Here is a 21,439-nt window from a genome sequence, read left to right as displayed (position 1 = left end):
TGATTACAAAACTTGTTCAGCAGCATCTGCACCTCCGTTCCAGAGGGTTTGGTTACCAGCACTTAGCATAGCAATTAGCATTTTAAGCAGCTTGTATTGATTAAATGAACGTGCTTTATCAAGCACAGAGAATCCCAAAGAATGCAACAAATGTAGTTATCTCAATGAATTACTCCCAGCACGGAGGAGCCATACAAGATTTATTTGTTAGCACTTTATAAGGGTGTTTGATATACCTGAGAAATATAGATTTATCAAACTGGGTAAATAGATGGCATGCTATGCAAATACATGCTTGATTTTTATGTCTTAAAAAATATTGTCTAAGACTGTTGTTCTCTTTTAAAAGAGACATTTGATCTGGATTTTGTAGGAATAAACTTAAGAATTTAAAGATTCTGTTCAAAACATGTTTACTGTTCATGGGGTATTTGGAGTACTTCTCTCTGGTTAGAAATTTTAAATTATGTTTAAGCTTTGTTGGGAGCTCTTTTCTAGTTTCCTTTCAGTTTCTCCTTGGTTTCAATTTCTAGTGTCATTTGGAGAGGATCAAGGGGGTTAGGGTTGGGGAGGAAAGGACCTATAAAAAGACAGCGTGTGAAGTGGGAAGAGATTTCTTCCCTGCAAGCTTGTTCTTACAGGAGTGGGGGCACTTACGCATCACTCAGTGCTTTATTCATAGTTTCAGCATTCTTTAAACTAACGCATGGAATGGTATGCAGCGGAGGGTGGGAGCTATGATTTCTCTTGAGACTTCAAAAGCAGGCTTAAAAGATTTGATTCGTATGTGATAGAAAATGCAAATGGTGCAAAAGGATGCACCATGTGTAGCCAACCTCTTTCCCACGCTTCATGCCTCTTAGGTCCCCAATTTACTTTTCTGGAAGTGAACACTTACCAGCTTCATTTGCATCCTTCCAGAACATTGTATCACTTAATAGATACAAATGTGTCTATTTATTAATAAGTTCATTCATTATATGAGTGTGGCAGAAAGTGAAGAGGAAATAAAAAGCCTCTTGATGAAAGTGAAAGTGGAGAGTGAAAAAGTTGGCTTAAAGCTCAACATTCAGAAAATGAAGATCATGGCATCTGGTCCCATCACTTCATGGGAAATAGATGGGGAAACAGTGGAAACAGTGTCAGACTTTATTTTTTGGGGCTCCAAAATCACTGCAGATGGTGACTGCAGCCATGAAATTAAAACACGCTTACTCCTTGGAAGGAAAGTTATGACCAACTTAGATAGCATGTTCAAAAGCAGAGACATTACTTTGCCAACAAAGGTTCGTCTAGTCAAGGCTATGGTTTTTCCTGTGGTCATGTATGGATGTGAGAGTTGGACCATGAAGAAAGCTGAGCACTGAAGAATTGATGCTTTTGAACTGTGGTGTTGGAGAAGAGTCTTGAGAGTCCCTTGGACTGCAAGGAGATCCAACCAGTCCATTCTAAAGGAGATCAGCCCTGGGTGTTCTTTGGAAGGAATGATGCTAAAGCTGAAACTCCAGTACTTTGGCCACCTCATGCGAAGAGTTGACTCCTTGGAAAAGACTGATGCTGGGAGGGATTGGGGGCAGGAGGAGAAGGGGACGACAGAGGATGAGATGGCTGGATGGCATCACTGACTCGATGGACAGGAGTTTGAGTGAACTTGGGGAGATGGTGATGGACAGGGAGGCCTGGCGTGCTGCGATTCATGGGGTCGCAAAGAGTTGGACATGACTGAGAGACTGAACTGAACTGAACTGAATTGAACACCCTCCTAGGATGCAGGAGTATGGCAGAGAACAGGAAAGAGTCCTTGTCTTCAAAGAGTTTGCTCCTTGTTATGGGGTGATGTGGAGAAGACAATAGCATCCCACTCCAGTACTCTTGCCTGGAAAATCCCATGGATGGAGGGGCCTGGTGGGCTGCAGTCCATGGGGTCGCTAAGAGTTGGACAGGACTGAGCCACTTCACTTTCACTTTTCACTTTCATGCACTGGAGAAGGAAATGGCAACCCACTCCAGTGTTCTTGCCTGCAGAATCCCAGGGACCGGGGAGCCTGGTGGGCTGCCGTCTATGGGGTCGCACAGAGTTGGACACGACTGAAGTGACTTAGCAGCAGCGGCAGCATGGGGTGATGAGCGGATCATCAGTAGATAATAAAGAAAACTGTATCAAGAGTTTGTGAATGCTCTGGAGACGGCAGTGTAAAGGGGGAGAGAAGAAAGGGGGTTTGTTGCTCTGATGAAACAAGACTCTAGCAGAGAGAGGAGGGAAAGAGAAGTGGAAATTTCCAAGGGCCAGTTGTTCTAGGCAGAGGGGGCCATACTCGCAGAGGCTCTGAGACAGCTCTGTTCTTTGCTTGTTCAAGTCCAAAGCCATGACTTTGAAACATGAATGAGAAGAGGGCTACGAGGTGTTGTCCAGAAATAAGTAGGCGCCAAGTCCTAAAGGATCTTGCAGTCGTGGCCCAGACTTCGAATTTTGCCTGGGGTCAGTTGGGAAATCACCAGAGGGTTCTGAGTAATGGTCCAGTAAGCTGTCTTTATTATTGAAGGGGGCACTCTGGCAGCTGTTTGGGAAAGACTGGGGATGGGTGAGGCCAGAGTACAAGGAAGAAGCCAAGCTATGGACTGTTTCCATCATCAAGGCATCCAGGAGAGCTCTAAGGATGTGGATCGGATGGTGGCGGGGTGGGGAGCAGGTGGAAAGTGGATGCTGGGTACGTTCTGAAGAACAGGGTTTGCTGATGGCTGGACTCTCGAGTAGGATAGGGCATAAACAAGGTACTCCCAAGGGTTTCTCTTCTTTAAACAGAGCAGTGGGTCAAATGGAAGAAGCATTTACCCCGAAGGGGAAGAGCTGCAGAGAGTGGAGCCTGGGAAATGATGCTTTGGGTTTGTGTGTGTTCAATGAGAGACTAGCTCTCCTGGGTCCCTGGTGGCTCAGATGGTAAAGCATCTACCTCCCATGCAGGAGACCTAGGTTCCATCCCTGGGTCAGAGCCTGCTGGATATCTGGTGGAGGTGGGGAGCAGGCTGTGAAATACAGGACTCTGAGGTTTCAGGGAGAGATCGGAGTTACAGACACACGTTTGAGAATCATCAGAGTGGATCGATGGAATTTAAACCTGCCCCAGTGATGAGTTCTCCCCACGAACACGCATACATAAGTAATAGCAGCCCTTTGAGATTAGAATCGTTTCACATCACTTCAGAAAAGATCTACCTTTTGCTTTTTAATGGCTAACCTGTTAGTCTATTGCATTGGTATACGGTATATGAAGATAAGACTGCTTTGTTTAAAAATAAAAGCAAAATTACCAACCCATCTACTTTTCTGAGGTTAGTCACATTTTAAAGTAATTTTTGAGTCAGTCTAAAATTCAATTTCACATGTAAATTAAAATTAAATTTTTTAAATATTAAAAATACTGGTTATTGGAATAATTGTAGTAAAGTGGGTCTTAAGATAAAAATTATAGTTAGCAGGGAAAAAATATTATAAAAGGAGATTTGGTCACTATTTAGTTCCTCCATCTTATCTGGTAAATTAAAAATGGTTAGGAAAATGAACAAGTAAAGTATAGTGCAACCAAAGTACGGGCTATGATGCAGACATTAAAATGACAGCAGAGAAGATGGCAGTGTTGGGGAACATTGGGATACATTTGCAAGATATGAAATAGAAAAAAGAGGACAGTGTAGCACTGCATACGTTATCCCATGCTCAGTCTTTCATTCATGTCCAACTCTTCGAGCCCATGGACTGTGGCCCGCCAGGCTGCTCGGTCCATGAGATTTCCCAGGCAGGAACACTGGAGTGGGTTGCCATTCCCTTCTCCAGGGGATCTTCCCGACCCCAGAGATCAAACCCAGGTTTCATGCATTGCAGGCATGAGCCACCAGGGAAGCCCCATTAATGACTAAAGGAGGTTAAATAACCAGCCTGGAACCTTTATTAGTGGCAGATCCACAATGCAACCCCAGTTTCCTGAGTCTGGAGTTGGGCTCTTGACACAGTGGAGAACTTTTTCCCCAGATTGATTGATCCAAAGTGGATGAATAACACAGGACTTGCGTGCGTGTGTGCTCAATCCTGTCCAGCTCTTAATAGGACCCCATGGACTGAAGCCCACCATGCTCTTCGGTCCTTGGGGTTTTCCTGGCAAGAATACTGGAGTTGGTTGTCATTTCCTCCTCCAGGGGATCTTCCTGACCCAGGGATCCAGCCCGAATCTTTGGCATCTCCTGCGTTGCAGTCAGATGCTTTATCACGAGCGGCCAGGGAAGCACTAACATGGGACACTGGTTCTCAAAGTGTGGTCCCTGGACCAGGACGAACTGAATTATCTGGAAACGGGAAAAATGCAAATCCCCCATTCACAGTGAGGTTGGGGGCCAGGAATGTGCATTCTAATGAACCCTCCAGCTGATTCTTGTTAAAGTTGGAGAGCTCAGAGGATGGCTGACCCAGGGACCACAAAGCGTAGGTAGAGTTTATTCCCAAATGTGATTTCCACAGGAGAGCAAGTACACAGGAGGCGAAGGCATCGTTCAGGAGGCTCGGTGGAGGCTGGCCGTGAGTTGAGGGGTGGTGTCACTGGTACAGCTGGGTTTGGGTGGGACGAGAGACAGACAGTGAAATGTGGGTTTCTTTTAGAACCTCATCTTACTCTTCCTCTCTTGGACTGAGTCGTTCCTTCTGATTCAACTTTGCCCACATGTTGTGCTTAAAATACCCGGAGAAAATAAGTTCTTTATATATACGTCCCTAAACTGAGGCTACTACCAGAATCAGAGGAGCTTTGGAAGCCTCTCAAGCCGAGCAGACACTCGGCGTCCATGTAGCTGTGACTCACAGCACAGCCTTATTGTCAACATTGTGTCCCTGGGCAGCGACTTCAAGGTGCGGTTGAGAGAGTGGAAATCACGGGTGGTTTGCGTACGCAGGGTGGCCACTGGCAGAGGCCCCACGGGAGTTAACTGGAAGGCGCAGCCCGATGGGACTTTAAGAGGCTGATGAGGAGGGGGTTGGGTCTTGAAGTCGTCGTCTGTTCTGTGATGACTTGTGCTAGCTTCTGAACGGCTCCAGGACGATGCCACAAATGCAGCATATGAGCGTCCCTGTGTTGGCTCATGGCAGCGGTTAGCTCCTGTCATCCTGTTCAGTTCTGCAGAACCCAGTGCTGTGTTGTAAAAACAGATGGAATCCAGGGAAGGACGACCTGGTGATTGATGTGTGTCGTGCTATGGCTAAGTCTTGGCTACTGCCCTGCGCACCTGGTCTCAGACTCATAAAAGGGGCCCGCGGGCAACAGGGAAGTGTGAGCCAGGCCAAGGGATGGGGCGGGAACCAAAGGGCGGCTGGCACACAGTGGTCCTCAGAGGGCTTTCTCTCCCAAGAGCATGGCTATGATTTGCCTATTATTAGGAGAAAAAGGGAGAAGGCAATGGCACCCCACTCCAGTAGTCTTGCCTGGAAAATCCCATGGACAGAGGAGCCTGGTGGGCTGCAGTCCGTGGGGCCGCTAAGAGCCGGACACGACTGAGCGACTTCACTTTCACTTTTCACTTTCATGCATTGGAGAAGGAAATGGCAACCCACTCCAGTGTTCTTGCCTGGAGAACCCCAGGGACGGTGGAGCCTGGTGGGCTGCCGTCTATGGGGTCGCACAGAGTCAGACACCAGTGAAGCGACTCAGCAGCAGCAGCAGCAGGAGAAAAGGGGCCTTGACAATGAGCACTTTCCTCAGTGAGTTTTGGGAGGTTTTTTAAAGAGTCTGTCTGTGCTGTTCACTGTGACGGCAATGGGGACCGTGGTTTGGCCAGTTGTTACTCAAATTTAAATGTTACTTCCACCTCGACTGTTTGGCTGGTGGTGCTGGTGGTTGTTGTTTAGCCTCTAAATGACATCTGACTCTTTGTAACCTCATGGACTGTAGCCCACCAGACTCCTCTGTCCATAGCATTTCCATGTAAGAATATTGGAGTGAGTTGCCATTTCCTTCTCCTGGACCAGAGATCGAACCCCCGACTCCTGTATTGGCAGGTGGATTCTTTATCACTGAACCACCTGGGAAGCCTTTGACCAGAAGTAGCCACCAACTACTTCATTACATCATGCTTTATAAAAAAGAAATAGTCCACATACTACTGATTTTTTTTTTTAAGGACAGCTATATTGAGGCATAGTTCACATACCATATGACACACCCATTTAAATCATGCAATCCAGTGGCACTAACATAGTCATGGAGTTGTGAAACCATCAACACGGTCAGCTCCTGCGCACTCCATCACCCCAGGGAGAAGCCCGGCTCCTTGTCCATCGCCCACCCAGCCGCGGGCGGCCATCGGCACACTTTCTCTGCGTTCGCCTGCCCTGGACGTTGCGTATAAATAGGATCGTGTGCGATGTGGTCTTTCGCAAGTGACTTCTGTCACTCAGCATCATGTTTTCAGCTTCTCCACGTTGTGGAGGGGGTGCCGGTGGCTCAGTGGTAAAGAAGCTACCTGCTGATGCAGGAGTGCGGGAGACACAGGTTCGATCCCTGGGTTGGGAAGATCCCCTGGAGGAGGAAATGGCAACCCACTCCAGTGTTCTTGCCTGGAGAATCCTGTGGACAGGGGAGCCTGGAAGGCTACAGTCCATGGGGTTGAAAAGAGTCAGACACGACTGAACGCGACTGAGCATACGTGCATGTTGTGGCGTGTTTCAGGACTTCATCACTTTATTTAGCAGGTCATGATAGCAGCATGCAGGATATTCAGTTGTGGCATGTGGGACCTAGTTCCCCGACCGAGGATCTAACCTGGCTCCATGCACTGGGAGCTCGGAGTCTTAGCCACTGGACGAGGGGGTCCCTGGCACTTCATTCCTTTTTATGCCAGGTCGTCTCTTTCTCTTTTATTTGTTTAGTTTTATTGTCGTCTCTTTAGGAAGGGATGTTCCATGGGAAAGGAGACTGGGAGGTTTAGACACAAGGGGGGACGTGTCCCGTGTCTCACCTGGAGCACAGCTGGGATGGAATCCAGGTCTCCTACCCCATAATCCACCCCTGGCCACCCCCAGCGGCACAGTGCCACGTGTGTCCTTGAAACCGCACCAGCTCCATCCGTTGATTGATTATCTCAGGCCACTGAGCAGCATCAGAACTCACTCGGGCTGGGCGGGGAAGAGACCTCCACATATCCTGCCGTCTAGGGGAAAGTCTGGGTGGTGAAGTCCAGGAACGTGTGTGTCTGTCACTCACGAAGCCTTGTCTTTCTCCCCTGGCGGGATCGTGAGCCGACACTCTAGTAGGACGAATAAACGTGCTGGGCTGGACACCCTGCTTCTGCTCGTCACATGAACGGCAAAGTACAGAGTGACTCAGTCTTGTCACCACGCTCTCCACAGCCCCGAGAACCACGGTAACGTAACCTGGACCTAGAGCCTCAGTAGGAATTCAGCTCCAGGCTGCTTTGCTGGGTTGATTTAAGATTTTTTCCCTGCTCCCTGGGCAGGGCTGGGTTCTCTGGCTCATTGATTCCTCCATCCTGTATTTGTTCAGTCTTTGGGGGTCCCAGTCAGGTGTTGGGGATACAGAGATGAAAGATACAATCTCGTGTTCTTGGAGTGCGTGGGCTGCAAGAGGAGGCGGGCTGCCATCACGGAAGAGCGAGATGACCACGGTGAGAGCAGGGCTGTGCATGCTCAGTTGGGTCTGACTCTGCGACCCTGTGGACCGTAGCCCACCAGCCTCCTCTGTTCAGGGATTTCTCAGGCAAGAATACTGGAAGGGGCTGTCATTTTCTCCTCCAGGGGATCTTCCTCACCCAGGGATTGAACCTGCGACTCTTGCGTCTCCTGCGTCTGCTGAGTTGGCAGGCAGATTCTTTACCAGTTGAGCCACCATCTGGTAAGAATGCCTGGTGTCATTCGTGGAGGAAGAGTGGTCAGGAGGTGGTTCCTGAGCTGCCTTCTGAAGGGCAGACAGCTGTTAGCCAGGAGTCGGGGGTGTCCTCAGGCCTAGGAGTCAGCATTTGCTATAGTGGGGAGTGGGGTGTGGGCACCCGGGTGGGTGGAAATGGCAGGACTCAGCGAGTGGCTTGGGCCCAGCCATTGTGCAGAGGGGTGATGGAGGGGTGCTGAGCTGAAGTCAGAGGGTGGGGTTCCCTGTGGCAGTGAGTCGGGGTGAGGGGGCACCTTCTGACTGGGGCATCATCGCTGACTTCCCAAGTCTTCTCACGCTTCGAGAATTCAGATATTTTTGCAGTGTTAACTAAGAAGGCTTTTCTTAGCACTTTTCTCCAAAGACAATTAAAATGCCCCTTTCATAAAATTAGATGTTCTTTCAAAGCTTTGAGGAAGGAAGAGACCAGGCTTGGTTGATATTCTCTTGACACACGGCATTGGTGCCATTTTATTTTTGTTCCTAAGTAAGCGTTCTAAAAATATAATCAGACCATGCTGGGCTGCAGAAGTATGTTCACAGTGAAGTAGCGAGTAATTTGAAGTGATGGCTTCTTCCCAAATATTTTCTTTGTATTAAAAATATTACTATCTTAACTATAATCCCTTTCTATTAAGAAAAGCAAATAATCGGTGCCTTGAATATTCAGTTCTTTTCCTCTCTTTATTTTCTTGTACTCCATGTTCGTGAGGTTGAACGTCACCACATGTCACTGCTAAATAGGTTTGTTTTTTTGTTTGTTTGGTTGGTTGGTTTTTGTTTTTGCTGTTAAACTTTGAGACTTTCATTTCTGCAGAAGCAGGAAAACAGCCCCAGAACTTTTCTACTAGCCTTTGTTTTCAACTTTTTAACCCTTTTGATTTAATAGGACATGTTTAGGGAAAATATGTCCCCACAGAATCTAGTGCTGTGTAATTACTTGGACACATTTAAGTAATTGTGCTACTGTGGTAAAGAGAGAATTCAATCCATCACATGTAAAATAGAGGATATGTAAATTAAAATAGTCTTTGGAAAGATGGTTATAATCTTTTTTTAGAGGCAGTCTCATTGGGTAAAGAATCCTTTGGTAAAGAATCTGCCTGCAATGCAGGAGACCTGGGTTTGATTCCTGGGTTGGGAAGACCCCCTGGAGAAGGAAATGGCAACCCACTCCAGTATTCCTGCCTAGAGAATCCCATGGACAGAAGAGCCTGGCAGGCTACTGTCCATGGGGTCACAACAGCCGGACATGACTTAGGGACTAAACCGCCACATCAACTCCAATGAGTTTTGGATTCCAGGGTGTGAAGTCTCGTATTATTTTGGCTTTATTGAGGGAATGTACAGATATTATGCCTGAGACTACTATGTCAATGAGACGTACAGAGTGGGGAGTTTAAAAAGAATCTTCTGGAGGCATTGCAGTTTATGCTCATCATCAGAACATCCTTCCTTCCCTGTGCCTGTTTGTTAGCCAAGTGCTAAGCAGGCATCATCTCACTGAAACCAAGTGGATAAATTTAATACCAGCTTTTCTCAGATGAGCAATTAAGGTGGCATCCCACTAGACAGAATGGTCTGCGATTCGCTTTTCCGTAATGGCACAATATGGCGGTGTTTCCTTCTTAGTGTTTCCTTCCGCCGTCCTCTGATTTGCGGTTGCCAAGCACTCCAGCGTGTCCAGTTAGCCAGGCCCTGAGACGTGGAGGCTTACGTTGCCCCTAGTTTTCCATGAGTGCAGACTGTCTCCTAACGCCCATCCTTGTCTAAACCCATTTCTGGACACGTTTTTATCCGACTGGGGTGGATCATTTGATATGCAAGCAGCTCTGGGACATCAGAATCACCTCTGTGCTATGACACAGTAAAAGCATGTCATGTTTGTGTCCAGATCAGGGCCCGGGCTGGGGGCACTGGGCAGCTGCCTCAGATCACACCCCACCCTCTCTTCCTCCTGCGTCGTCCCTGTATGCCTCTAGTCACTCCCTGGTCGTCCTGCTAAGCTGTCTTCTCTTGGAATCGTCCCCCAGTGTGGTTAGACAGACGACCTACTCCTCCCTGAGGACGTGGAGCCTCACATTGTATCTTTTAGGATGGGTCCTCTTAGATACTTGGAGCCAAAAGCCACAGCTTCCTCTTCCCCCTCAGTATCTGGAAGGGGATCAGGCACTTGTGGGAGCAGACAAAGGTTTTCTTCTGGTGATGGTGTGAGTGCTCAGCTGTGTCCGACTCTGCCGCCCCATGGACTGTGGCCTGCTGGGCTCCTCTGTCAGTGGGATTCTTCAGGCAGGGATACTGGAACGGGTTGCCATTTCCTTCTCCAGGGGTCTTCCTGACCCAGAGATGGAACCCGCGTCTCCTGCATCTCCGGGATTGGCTGGTGGATTCTTGACCACTAGCGCCACCTGGGAAGGCCCATGCTAGTGCTGAAACCCAGCTCCTATCAGCTTAGACTGAGAAGTAATGGGCTGGTGTAAGTGAGAGGTCTCGGCCTAGCCTCTGGGTTCAGGTAGGAACCAAGGCCTCAGTGGAGCTCGTCAGGACTCTCCCTGGCTTTCTTCCTCAGAGTAGTGTCCACTGACTGCCTTGTTCTTTCTTACTGTGCCAGGATAGACCCCAGGCCCATCTCCTGTCCCCCCATCAACCCCCTACATTGATGAGAAAGCTCCCACATTCAACTCCAGAAGTACCTCCTGTGTACTTACCACCTCAGGACATGATCTAGACCCTGGGATTCAGCAATGACCGAAGCAGGCAAAACACCCTTAACTTACCTCTCCTGATTCTGCCTTCCACAAAAGTTCTAATGAATGTCCCCAGGGATTGTGTCTTACTGGCCTGACTCCGGTCCCTGGGCCACCCCTGAATCCGTAGTGGAGTCCACCCACCGTGACCAGGTGGGTTGAGCTGAGTCGCTGGAAGTTCCCGCCCAGAAAACAATACCCTGCTGCCAACGTACGAAGAACGGGCGCTGCCAAGTCAGCAAAGACAGACGTGCTCCCCCACGGGCCAGCCCACTGGCTCTGGATGGCCGACTCCGAGGCCCTCGATCTCCCTGGGTGGATCTCCCCGGGTGGGGCTCCCCAGGTGGATCTCCCAGGTGGGGGCCCCCCGGGTGGATCTCCCAGAGTGGATCTCCCTGGGGGGATCTCCCTGGGCGGGACTTCCCAGGTGGATCTCTCCGAGTGCATCTCCCTGGGTGGGGCTCCCCCGGGTGGATCTCCCCTGGTGGATCTCCCGGGGGGGGGGGGGGGGGCTCCCCGGGTCGGCCCTCGCAGCCCTGGGTTGCTGACTTGCGCTCTGTTCCTCCGTTGCAGCTCCAGGTGAAGATGAGCGAGCGGGCCGCCTCGCTGAGCACCATGGTGCCTCTGCCTCGCAGCGCCTACTGGCAGCACATTACCCGGCAGCACAGCACGGGGCAGCTGTACCGCCTGCAAGGTGAGCGGGGCGGGGCGGAGGGCCGGGTGCTGGAGCGGAGGGTGTGGCTCCGCGGGGGGCGTGGCGTGGCGGAGGGCGTGGCTCCGCGGGGCTCCGGGGCGGGGCGCAACGGAGGCCAGAGTCCTCCCAGATGCTGCGTCCTTCCCCGCAGGTTAGTTCCCTTTCCCCCAGAGCCCCGTGCTTCTGAGGCAGGGGTCACGGGCTCCATCCCCAGTCAGGGCCCTGAGACCCCGCCTGTCATGTGGGGAGGACAAAAACGAAACATCCTCAGGGCAATCTGGACAGAGGAAATGTCACATGAAGGAGACCCTCATTTTACAGTTATTTTAACTAACCTAACTCCCTTTCAAAACAAGTAGGCGTTCATCAGAAATGACCGAAGACTAAAGGTCTTACCAGGGCCCTGACGGTGTAGTCATATTTTTTAAAATCTTAAGTTTAGAGCAGATGTTTTACATGCTGTTAGCATATGGTTTGTGTGCTCCTTGGTTTATATAGCTACTTCTGACAATGTCTGCATCTGTTTGCAACAAAGAAAACAACTCTGTTTTCTAGCATATAGACACAACTTCTTCAACCATAACAACAAAAAAATGCAAATTTACCTGCATGCAAAAAGCCCGTATTACGGTTGGAAAACAATACACAGCTGAAAGAATCTGGGATTATCACCAAGGACTGCTGCTGCTGCTGAGTCGCTTCAGTGTCCGACTCTGTGCGACCCCATAGACGGCAGCCCACCAGGCTCCTCCATCCCTGGGATTCTCCAGGCAAAAACACTGGAGTGGGTTGCCATTTCCTTCTCCAGGAATTAACTATAGGAACTTATAATTACTAGAGGCCCTTATTGAATATAACTGGCCTAGAACACAACAATTCTCTGCCAACACAGGCCTTAGTTGACTTAGGAAGCACAGAAATTAGTCAATCTCCTGGTCTCCATGTGTTCCCACACTGGTGCAGAACGCACTTAGAAGCTAACTGCTGCACGGGCCTGGACACCACCTGAACTATGGCTCCTGCTTCCCCAAATTGCTTTTGACCATGTTTTCAGACTATCTTCTTTGCTTTTTCACATTTCTCCAATTACTGAAAATAAGATTCACAAGTTACATAGTGCTCTATCAGGCCTTACAGACCTAAATAAACATCCCCATCACTTTTGACAAGGCCTTCTCCCAGTTCCCTTACTGTCACAGAAATGGTTCTCACCACTGGTACAGACGTATTTTCCCCACTGAGAATTTCTCTCAGTATTCTTTATGGCTTAGTTCAAGTTCACCATTCCATAAAATTTCTAGGGACTACATCACCAAGGACTACTGACCCACTAATTCCAGAAAAACAGTGGTGGTAATGTTACCTCTAGACACGGAGCAGAACAACACAAAACATCACCATGAAGGAGGAAAATCACCTTTGAGAAGTTTGCGTTGTTTTTGTCAAATACAGCAAGTCACAAACCAAACGGCTCATCAGAATCGGACGTGGGGTTATTTGATAAGCCTTTATATTTCAGTTCAGTTTATAGTTAAGTTTGTTATTATTTTTATAACCCAACACTCAACAGTAATGAGATTCAGGCAGATTTTGTATATATATTAGCTTCCCTGGTGGCTCAGAGGGTAAAGCATCTGCCTGCAATGCAGGAGACCCGGGTTCGATCCCTGGTTCAGGAAAATCCCCTGGAGAAGGAAATGGCAACCCCTCCAGTTTTCTTACCTGGAGGATCGCACGGATGGAGCAGCCTGGTGGGCTACAGTTCACGGGTGGCAAACTGAGCGACTTCACTTTCCCTTTTGGTTCCTGACCATTACAATAAAGAGAATATTGTGATAAAGCGAGTTGCACGAATTTTTTTGGCTTCCCAGTGCATATTAAAGTTACGTTTACACTAGCTTGTGGTCTATTAAGTGTGCAACAGGTTGTATGTCTAAAAAGATATACATACTTTAATTCAAAAACACTTTGTTGCTAAAAAATGCAACCATCATGTAAGCCTTCGGTGGGTCGTAGTAGTAACATCAAACATCACCAATCACAGGTCATCAAAGCAAGTATAATAATAATGAACAAGCTGGAGATATTTCGAGAATTACTAAAATGTGACACAAAGACACGAAGTGAGCAGGTGCTGTTGGAGAAATGGTACCAACAGAGTCACTCAGCATAGGATCGCCACAAATCTGCTATTTAAAAAATATATAGGGACTTCCCCGGCCATCCAGTGGTTAAGAACCTGCACTGCCTCTATGGTAGGGGGCATGGGTTCGATCCCTGGTTGGGGAACTGGGATCCCGAGTGCTGCATGATGAGGCCCCAAAATACTCAATCAAAAGAAGTTTTAAAAAGTTAACAAAGTGCAAATCTGTAAGCATAATGCAGTGAAGCAGAAAATGAGGTCTGCGTGCATCACTGTACAAGTAGGTCCAGGTTTATTGGTACAGATTTTACAAATGAGCACAGTCGTAGTGCCTGCAAGACAGGAATTTAAAGATAGCGATTGCTTAGTTTCTGAAGAAATAAATTCCAGTGATAATAAGAAAGAAAAAAGCCATGGAATCCCTGCAGAGATGATGGGTTATCAAACTTTGTGACTGGTAATTGTATAGGGTCTTTTGAAGGTGATTGTGTCTAGGATTGAAGATGATAATTAAAACTATGATTGTTTGTTATATAGTATAACCTTCATTGAACCTAAGCTCCCAATAGAATTCTTACATTTTTCCTGTTTTGACTGCATGCTAATACTCAATGAAATATCCTATTATCTTAGAATATTTCTGTGCACGAGAATGGCATTATAATTGCTTCAGTGATTTTTCTTCTTTATGTTTTGTATCAATTATTTCATCAAATTATTTGTTTTCACATACTTTTGTTACCTGTGTAGGAATTAATGTAAATGTGTTTTATTTTGGTACTCAATTTATAACCAATGTTTCCGAGATAGTACCTCATCAGCAAGTTCTATGTAGATTTGTCTATATTTGTCTTATCTTGGGATTGCTTCTTAGTCACCAGTATTCACTGAGATACAGTGCTAATATGTGCTGTGTATGTATTGAATAGCTTGGAAACTCAATTTACCACTAAATTTGATAGATTTTTAAAAAATGTTCAGACTACATAAAATTATCTCACGTCTCAGGGGTGGTCATTCACATGACGAATAAATGGGAAACGTTCATCTATCCCACCTGTGAGGCTTCCGGTAGCTCAGCGGTAGAGGCCGCCTGCAACGCAGGAGACACGGGTTCCACCCCTGGGCTGGGAAGATCCCTGGAGGAGGAAATGGAGACCCACTCGAGTCTTCTTGTTGAGAAGTCCATGGACAGAGGAGCCTGGCGGGCTACAGTCCTTGCGGTTTTAAAGAGACAGACAGGACTGAGCAGCTGAGCAGGCTCACACGCATCCCACCTGTCCCACCTGCCTTTATTCCTCCCTTCTGCCCACCCCCAGAAAAAGAAGAAATTGAGAAAATGAGTAACATCGTGGCCCTGTGTGTGTCCCATGATGAGCTTACACAGCGCCTCGGATCTTGTTTTGCTGGTATCCGTGAGTTGTAATTCCTCTGGCCAACTCACCTACCCTCATGTATTTCAGGTTGATTTTTGTCTGACGGATCCAGTGGCTAACCTTGGAAATCATGCAGAGCTTTATGAGGGAATTTATCCAAGAGGGTTGAGAACTGTTTCCTCTCCAAATTTGGTGCTAGCGCGCCGCCTACTGGTTGACGCTTGGATTTACCGCTTTATTATTGCTGTCGGTGAGGAGAGGAGCGTGCTGGGTCTGACACCCGCGTACCCTAAGATGTGTTCATCCATCTTCGCTGCTTCCTCCACCCCATTTTCCAGTTTCAAAACTAAATTCTCTTCTCTGCTTAGGCATTTACAGAATTAACATGTGAGCTTCATCGTGAGAATTGGGGAAAAATACATGAAATAGAAGCACTCAGCTGTATGTTGAGCCCGGTGTTCACAGGCTTCTTCTAAGAATTCATTGTATAAAACGAGTTGCCTTTTCCCAGTTGTCTTCTATGTTGTCCTGACCCTGGTTGATATCACCCTCCTCCAAAAAAGTACGGCTGCTGCTAAGTCGCTTCAGTCGTGTCCGACTCTGTGCAACCCCATAGTCGGCAGCCCAACAGGCTTCCCCGTCCCTGGGATTCTCTAGGCAAGAACACTGGAGTGGGTTGCCATTCCCTTCTCCAGGGGATCTTCCTGACCCAGGGATTGACCCTGGGTCCCCTGTGCTGCCAGCAGTGTTTTGTACTGCAGGGGGTCTCCTGCATTGCAGGCAGACTCCTTACGGACTGAGCCACTAGGAAAGCCAGAACGTAATATACATGATCTCGTTTAGACTGCAAAGCAGCCGCCTGGGAGTATTTTATTCCCCTGTGCAGCTAAGACACAGAATTTGAAGTTAGTAATGTGTCCAGGATCACCTGTGTCGTGGAGCTGAGGCTCTCGTCTCCATTCATTCATTGTTTGATAAATGTTAGTTGAGCATCTATTTTATGCTGAGCATTACGCTTGGTGATGGAGCCACACTGGGGCTACTACACAGGCCTGTTTCTGCCTCCTACAGGTTATAGTCGGAAGGAGAGCCACAGCCAACAATTACACACGCATATTTAATTTCAAATTTGGTCCATGTCATATTGAAAAGAAAGTGTTTGTAGTAGAGAATGGTAAAGCAGAGTTGTTGCCAGTTTGGGGAGGAGGGTCACAAAGGGACTTCTTTAGAGGGGCTGCACCATTTACCCCAAGACCTGGAATCTGGAGGAGTCCTATTGAGCATTATCCACAGAGAAATCAACATATGCAAAGGCCCTGGTGCTGAAGGAGCTCGGATTTTCAAAGAACAGAAAGGAAGCAGTGTGACTGGTGCATCAAGGCTTTTAGGAGAGAGCCGGGTGTGTCCAGCTTCTTGGCAATGTTCCTCTTAAACTCCCTCACCTCCTTCTTTAAGTTAACATCTTAGGAATTTTGCCCTTAATCCTAAGGCTCTCCATTTCTCAATGTTTAGAACTCTTCTGTAGAAATTGCCTCTGAAGAGAGCGTCCCTTGTTTCAAAGCAAAAGTGAGAAAAACATAGGCACTTATATCATTGATCCAGCGTGATGTGATTTTGGATATTCGTGGGAAATCAATGAGCTGCATCAGATGTCTGTGCCACTCTATGGGCGCCTCCCTTGTCGCCTTTCCTGGCTCACCTGGCAGCAGTTGGAGTTGGCCAGAGACTCCATTTCAATGAAGGCAGAACTGAGACCCTTGGAGGTCAGTACTCACCGAGATCACATGGCCAGTGGATGGATGGACTGACATTATAACTCCAGGGTTCTGACTCCTGGTTTAGGGGTCTTTCTTTCATTGTATATGCTTGCCTTTGGGTGGAAATTCTGCCACCGCGGGTGTTTCCAAAGTGAACACCATGTGATGGAAATAACTCCTCCAGAGGGTTGGTTCCAGGTCGTGCAATTTACATTTTTATCTTAAGGAGGATAGATTTTTTGAGCAAGTGGTTACTTTGGAGGGCTTAACCTTGGGTTTTATTTCTTTTTAAAAATTTATCTTTTATTGAAGTATAGTTGGTTTACAATGCTGTATTAATTTCTGCTGTACAGCAAAGTGATCCAGTTATACATATATATGTATACATTCAGTTATACACACACGCACACACACATACATATATGTGTGCTAAGTCACTTCAGTCGTCTCTGACTCTTTGCAACCCCATGGACTGCAGCCCACCAGGCTCCTCTGTCCATGGGATTCTCCAGGCAAGAGTACTGGAGTGGGTTGCCATGCCCTCCTCCAGGGGATCTTCCCGACCCAGGGATCGAGCCCAGGTCTCTATGTCTCCTGCATTTGCAGGCAGGTTCCTTTACCCCTGGTGCCTGTGCCTTCGTTTTATACTCTTTTCCATTATCTATCACAGGGCATTGACTATAGCCCCCTGTGCTGTAAGCAGGGCCTTGTCTGTCCCTCCTGGATAGAACAGTTGCCTCTGCTCGTCCTGAACTCCCATCCATCCGTCCCCCAGCCCCTCCCCCTTGACAGCCACCGTTTGTTCTCTATAACATTGGTTTTTCAGTATTAATTCTAACACATCTACGTACATTGTGTGTGCATCTAGTAAGAGAGAAGTAGATTAAGGTCCGAGCAAATTAGAATGATAACAGATAAACCGGGGTCTCACACTCGCATGTCTGTAGGGGCCACGAGGACCAGCCAGTGTGGCGCGATGGGCTCCCTGGTGAAAGTGGCGGGGAGAGCGCAGGCGGAGGGCCCGGCCTTCACCGGTGTGCAGTTACCCAATGTCGACAAGGAATGCCGCGTGCTCTGTGCCCCGTGCAGGCCAGAGGACAGGGCTTGGCACAGAGAGGGCGCACAGGCCAGTGCCAGCTTGTGACCTCTGTGTGTGACCTTTGCATGCGTTTGTGTGCGTGTGTGTGTTGGAGAATTGAATTCATGTGTAAAATGACTGGGAAGCTGGAAGGAATGATCTCTAGTGATTGGGATATTTTAATATTCTAACTTCTCTAATAATAGTCACCGCTATATGTACCAGTGACTGTATGATACATATATAGTTTTCTTATGGTTCAGATTTGAGGCATGTAAATATCTGAATCCACGATTTCTTATGTCAGAAAGGGACTAGACGGGGCCGTGATGGAGCCCAGGGCTGTTGGGATAAGGAGATGCGCTTAGGGCGTAGGGCCGGCGCCACTGCGAGCCTTCCTGCTCCGTCCAGCGTTCTGAGCGCGCGTTGGTGGGGCGGGATGCTCTGCTTGGCCGAGGTGCCATTTCCCCGTGTTGTTAGACTGGCTTGATCTACATGTTTGGCTCCAGGAAGTCTGAACTGTAGTGTAGATTTTACCTTGTTCACTTCTGAGGGCTCTTCACTGATCTGCATTGTAAATTCTTCTGCGTGTGGTAACCCTTAGTCGCTTAATGCAACGAGCCCACTGACCAGAAAAGACCCTGATGCTGGGAAAGATTGAAGGCAGGAGGAGCAGGGGGCGACAGAGGATGAGATGGTTGGATGGCATCACTGATGCAATGGACTTGAATTTGAGCAAATTCCGGAAGATAGTGAAGGGCCGCGGAGCGTGGCAGGAACAGTTCCTGGAGTCGTGGAGTCAGACTTCGCAACTGGACAGCAGCAGCCCTTCGCCAGCAGATGGCAGTAGAGCACCTCCTGCGTTTATCAAATCAAGCGCTCCGGCCACCGGAAATGGCTAGCTGGCCTCCCGGGCGATCCGGCTGCGGTCTGTTTTTGTTCACAAGCTTTCATGGGAACATTCACGCCCACTCCTTACAGATTAACTGGTTGCTATTGTGCTGCAGGCAGTGGAGTTAAGTAGTTGCTACGAGACCGTACACTCTGCAGAACCTAAAATACTTCATATCTGGCCTTTTATAAAGTTCGCCAGCCCCTGTCCTGTGTCACAAAGGAGACTCACAGTGGCCTTGTGTGACTTCTTCCTGACCTGGCCTTCCTGACGTCTTCATTGTCCTTGGTTTGGAACTTAAACCTGAAATAATAAAGGCTGTATGGCTTTTAAGGGGTCCTCCTTTACCGCAGGATTGCCTAGGAATAAATACAATATTGTCTTATTTCTGACCTGGTTTCCAAAGGGTGTTCTCACCAAAAGATTCCCCAGTCTTTTGATTGTATCTCGTTTTCCCTAAATCTGTTGTGTGTAGGAGTTGGTTGATGAAATACCGAGGAGGCCGTTGCCCCTCGTTGCTCCTGGTTTGATCGCATTGTTGTTGTTTGGTCGCTAAGTTGTTACCACCTCTTTGCAACCCCTTAGAATGTAACTCGCCAGGCTCCTCTGTCCCTGGGATTTCCCAGGCAAGATTACTGGACAGGGCTACCATTTCCTTCTCCAGGGGATCTTCCTGACCCAGGGATGGGACCCGTGTCCCCTGCATTGGCAGGAGGGTTCTTTACCACTGAGCCACCTGGGAAGCCTGGCTTGCACATAGCCAGTGCAAAGGCCCGGAGAAGGTGATGGCACCCCACTCCAGTGTTCTCGACTGGAAAATCCCATGGGCAGAGGAGCCTGGTAGGCTGCAGTCCATGGGGACGTAAAGAGTCGGACATGACTGAGCGACTTTGCTTTCCCTTTTCACTGTCATGCATTGGAGAAGGCGATGGCACCCCACTCCAGTGTTCTCGCCTGGAAAATCCCATGGGCAGAGGAGCCTGGTGGGCTGCAATCCATGGGGACGTAAAGAGTCGGACATGACTGAGTGACTTCACTTTCACTTTTCACTTTCCTGCACTGGAGAAGGAAATGGCAACCCACTCCAGTGTCCTTCCCTGGAGAATCCCAGGGACAGGGGAGCCTGGTGGCTGCCGTCTCTGGGGTCGCAGAGAGTCGGACACGACTGGAGCGACTCAGCAGCGGCAGCAGCAGTGCAAAGGCCACACGCAAGTGATGTGTTAAGCACCCCGTCTTTCAGTGCGGTCTCACTCTCCTTTGCGTATCCTTGGGAGTAGCCTCTGGGGGAAAAGCATTCTGTATCCTACGTTATTTATGTCTGTTATACAGAAACTTGCGATGAGCTAACCTGGTATGTTTGCAACTGCTGATTTTAAACTCTCTTTTGGAAAAGGTGTCACCAGCCCTCTGAAGCTTCATCGAACAGAGACTTTTCCCACCTACCCATCTGAGCACTGACGGGCCTGGCGTGAGCTGTGTCAGCCACAGACCCACCCGGACGGGCAGAGGGTGCCTGGGGAGCCGTGCCGGCAAGCAGCTCCGCGTCCTGCCTACCTGTGTGGTCCTTGGGACACTCTGCAATACTCTTTTTCTTTTTTCCCCTTTTCTTTCTTAAAAAAAAAAAAAAAAATTAGCATACTTGAAACCTGCTCTATAGATATCGACTCTGTGTTCCCTCTTTTACGGCTGTGGTTTTCTATTGTAGATACCGTGTGCCCTGCACCTCCCTGAATTTACCCTTTTGCGGATTCTTGTGATTTATTTTCCTTCTGAGTGTTTCAATTGTATGACAGTACTGACAATAAAATGGCTCTTAATTACTTGTTATTTGTTTAAACCATGTTCCTCAGTTATTAATATTATGGTTCTGCTTAACTACGGGCCATCATATTTTATTATATTCCCACTTAGTTAAATCAGTGCTTTGACTCAGTATGACCTATTACATTAAGAAGTCACCTTTCCTAGCACCCTTTATATTATTTACCAGGGTTACAATTTCTTACACCATCTCCCCTCTCCCTCCCTTTTAAGAAAGCTTTTATTTTCTTCCATGTACCTTCCAAAAACGTTTTAAAATAAAAGATCGTTCTTCACCCATATGGTCTTGGGTTTCTGGCTACATGGTTTTCTCTGTATCTCCAGTGTTTCTGAAGGTGTGTGAATATCTTCAGTGTGAACCCTGAGAATTGCATTTGATAGAATCCAACCGTGTATGTGTTTCTTCACTCATTCATTCAGCTGTCTGTGCTGAGCATCTGCTCGTCCCAGGCCTCTTGTGATGCAGAGGGGCATGACAAGGAAATAAGGACATAATTCCAGTACAGTGTGGCATCTGCTAAATGGGCCTCCAGAAGTGATGGCTTCTAAAGAGACGGTCAGTCTGTTCCCTAGACTCTCCCACTGGGAAAATGCCAGATGGGAGTTGAGTCTTGTGAGCTTCTGAGGTTAGAATTGCTATAAAGCTATATAAGGGATGAGGTCTGTCTTGGTCTCAACTCGATTCTCAGTAGCGTTGCCAGGTAAAATATGGGATCCAGTTAAATTTGAATTTCAGATACACAGTGAATAATTTTTTAGCATACATGTATTGCATGGGATGTGATTATACTTACAAATGTCCGTTGTCTGTCTTAGATTAAAACTTGACTGGGTGGTCTCTATTTTTCCTTACTAAATTTGGCAATCCTATTTCCCAGACCCTAGAACATAGCTCATGCTTGAGAAATATACGTTGAACCCATGGATAGAGGAATAAACCCTGATCCTTGGGATGGAATTCTTTCTGCAACGGGAAGCAAATTAACATTGATTTGCATATGTTCTCAAT

The 21,439-nt window shown here is 47.8% G+C and overlaps 1 protein-coding gene across 4 annotated transcripts in view; it reads left to right on the top strand.

The window, feature by feature from the left end:
- DOK5 (docking protein 5) overlaps window positions 1-20,709 on the top strand; it is a 154,365-nt gene extending 133,656 nt beyond the window's left edge. For all 4 annotated transcript variants that reach the window (XM_044927491.1, XM_006063677.3, XM_044927489.1 and 1 more), the window contains 2 exons: window positions 11,243-11,363; window positions 20,003-20,709. In XM_044927491.1, the coding sequence (XP_044783426.1) occupies window positions 11,243-11,363; window positions 20,003-20,067 (186 nt within the window). In that variant the 3' untranslated portion in view covers window positions 20,068-20,709. The remainder of the gene's footprint in view (window positions 1-11,242; window positions 11,364-20,002) is intronic.
- Window positions 20,710-21,439: the final 730 nt, after the last annotated feature.

Source organism: Bubalus bubalis, chromosome 14 (genome assembly GCF_019923935.1).
Source record: "Bubalus bubalis isolate 160015118507 breed Murrah chromosome 14, NDDB_SH_1, whole genome shotgun sequence".
Classification (NCBI taxonomy): domain Eukaryota; kingdom Metazoa; phylum Chordata; class Mammalia; order Artiodactyla; family Bovidae; genus Bubalus; species Bubalus bubalis.
The sequence above is the reverse complement of the archived record's forward strand: the minus strand, read 5'-3'. Positions and strand labels throughout refer to the sequence as shown.